We start from the raw sequence: 1,234 nt of genomic DNA, 5'->3' as shown, positions 1-1,234 counted from the left end.
CATGCTTTTTTTGAAATTTGTAGTTTTACCTTAAGTATTTCCATATCAATTGTAATGAATAATTTGGTGTGTTTTCTTATGGAAATATGTAAATTACTGTGTAATCACAATATTGCAGCAAACAAGATAAATGCAAGAATGATCACCTAAACATCTAATTAGTTTTTCTACACAGTCAGATTTATGCTAGAGACACTAATTGCGCCTAACATTTTAATGAAGGTTTCAACATTGCATAAATAAGACTGACAAACTAAAAACAATTTTCATTTATTTTCCTTTTTCCTTTGCTCAAAAACAATTTGCCTTTGTAAAAGTCTCACACACCTGCTAAGCAAGATATGCTGATTGGCTCCCTGCTCCACACTCCAGCCATTTTCATTATAAAGAGGGCTGGGCAGTGTCACAATGGCTGAGCTTTGGGGAGGGTGACAGTGCCATGTGAAAAGTTGAAAAATTTCATCTTCAACAGGCCAACTGGTGCATGACAACTTAAAAATAAAAATACTCTTTGTTTCACTAAAATTTTGAAATAAAATTGAAATTAAAAGGAGATTTACAAAAGAAATGATGCATTTTAGCAAGTCACTGAATTCCAATTTTTCATAATGACTGGGGTTGAAATATTTAACACCTCAATGTCCTACTAATCACTAACAAGATGTTACACGCTGTCATCGCCATCGAAACCATCCAGTTGGGCCCCTCTACTTCTCTCACTGCGCTCCTCTTTCAGATCCAAAGTAAACGGGCACCCCTCTGGGGACAAGCTCTGAGTCTTTCCCCGAGGAGCTGAGCGCGGTCGTGAGGAAAAAGTGAAGATGCCCTTTGGGACGACCTGGCTTGCCTCTGTTTGGTGGTCATGTTCAATTTCCTGGCTGACCTCTGGCCACAGGTGGGAAGCCTCACAGCAGTCCTCATCCAGAAGTAAAGACTGTCTACTAGATTCCAATTGGGGAATGGGATCATAATTGTGAGGAAATATCCACTCATCTGACATTTAGAAAAGATGACAATAATTAGAGTAGCATTCCAGAAAAGTGTTATGATACAGGCGGTTAGGTTAAACTTTCTTGTTGAAATACAGATCTATGAACTAACGCAGAAGCCAAGGAAGGGCATTTATCCACCAACTTGTACCATGATCACATTTGACCCACAGGTAATGACCTCAGCCCTGGGGAATTCACTTGCACTTCTTTCCCATCTGAGTGGAAATACTGGACAGGAATCT

General features: G+C 39.3%; 1 protein-coding gene across 7 annotated transcripts in view; it reads right to left on the bottom strand.

Moving 5' to 3' along the window:
• CFAP20DC (CFAP20 domain containing) overlaps positions 1-1,234 on the bottom strand; it is a 277,597-nt gene that overhangs the window by 105,333 nt on the left and 171,030 nt on the right. For all 7 annotated transcript variants that reach the window (XR_006680044.1, XM_045289987.1, XM_045289989.1 and 4 more), the window contains one exon: positions 756-993. Coding sequence is in view for 6 of the 7 variants with exons in the window: in XM_045289987.1 (XP_045145922.1) it covers positions 756-993 (238 nt within the window). In the remaining variant the exon portion in view is untranslated. The remainder of the gene's footprint in view (positions 1-755; positions 994-1,234) is intronic.

This window comes from Echinops telfairi, unplaced genomic scaffold (assembly GCF_000313985.2).
Source record: "Echinops telfairi isolate 266 unplaced genomic scaffold, ASM31398v2 ScPeMD7_31;HRSCAF=116, whole genome shotgun sequence".
In the NCBI taxonomy this organism is placed as follows: Eukaryota; Metazoa; Chordata; class Mammalia; order Afrosoricida; family Tenrecidae; genus Echinops; species Echinops telfairi.
Note: the sequence above shows the minus strand (reverse complement) of the source record. Positions and strands in the feature narration are given on the sequence as shown.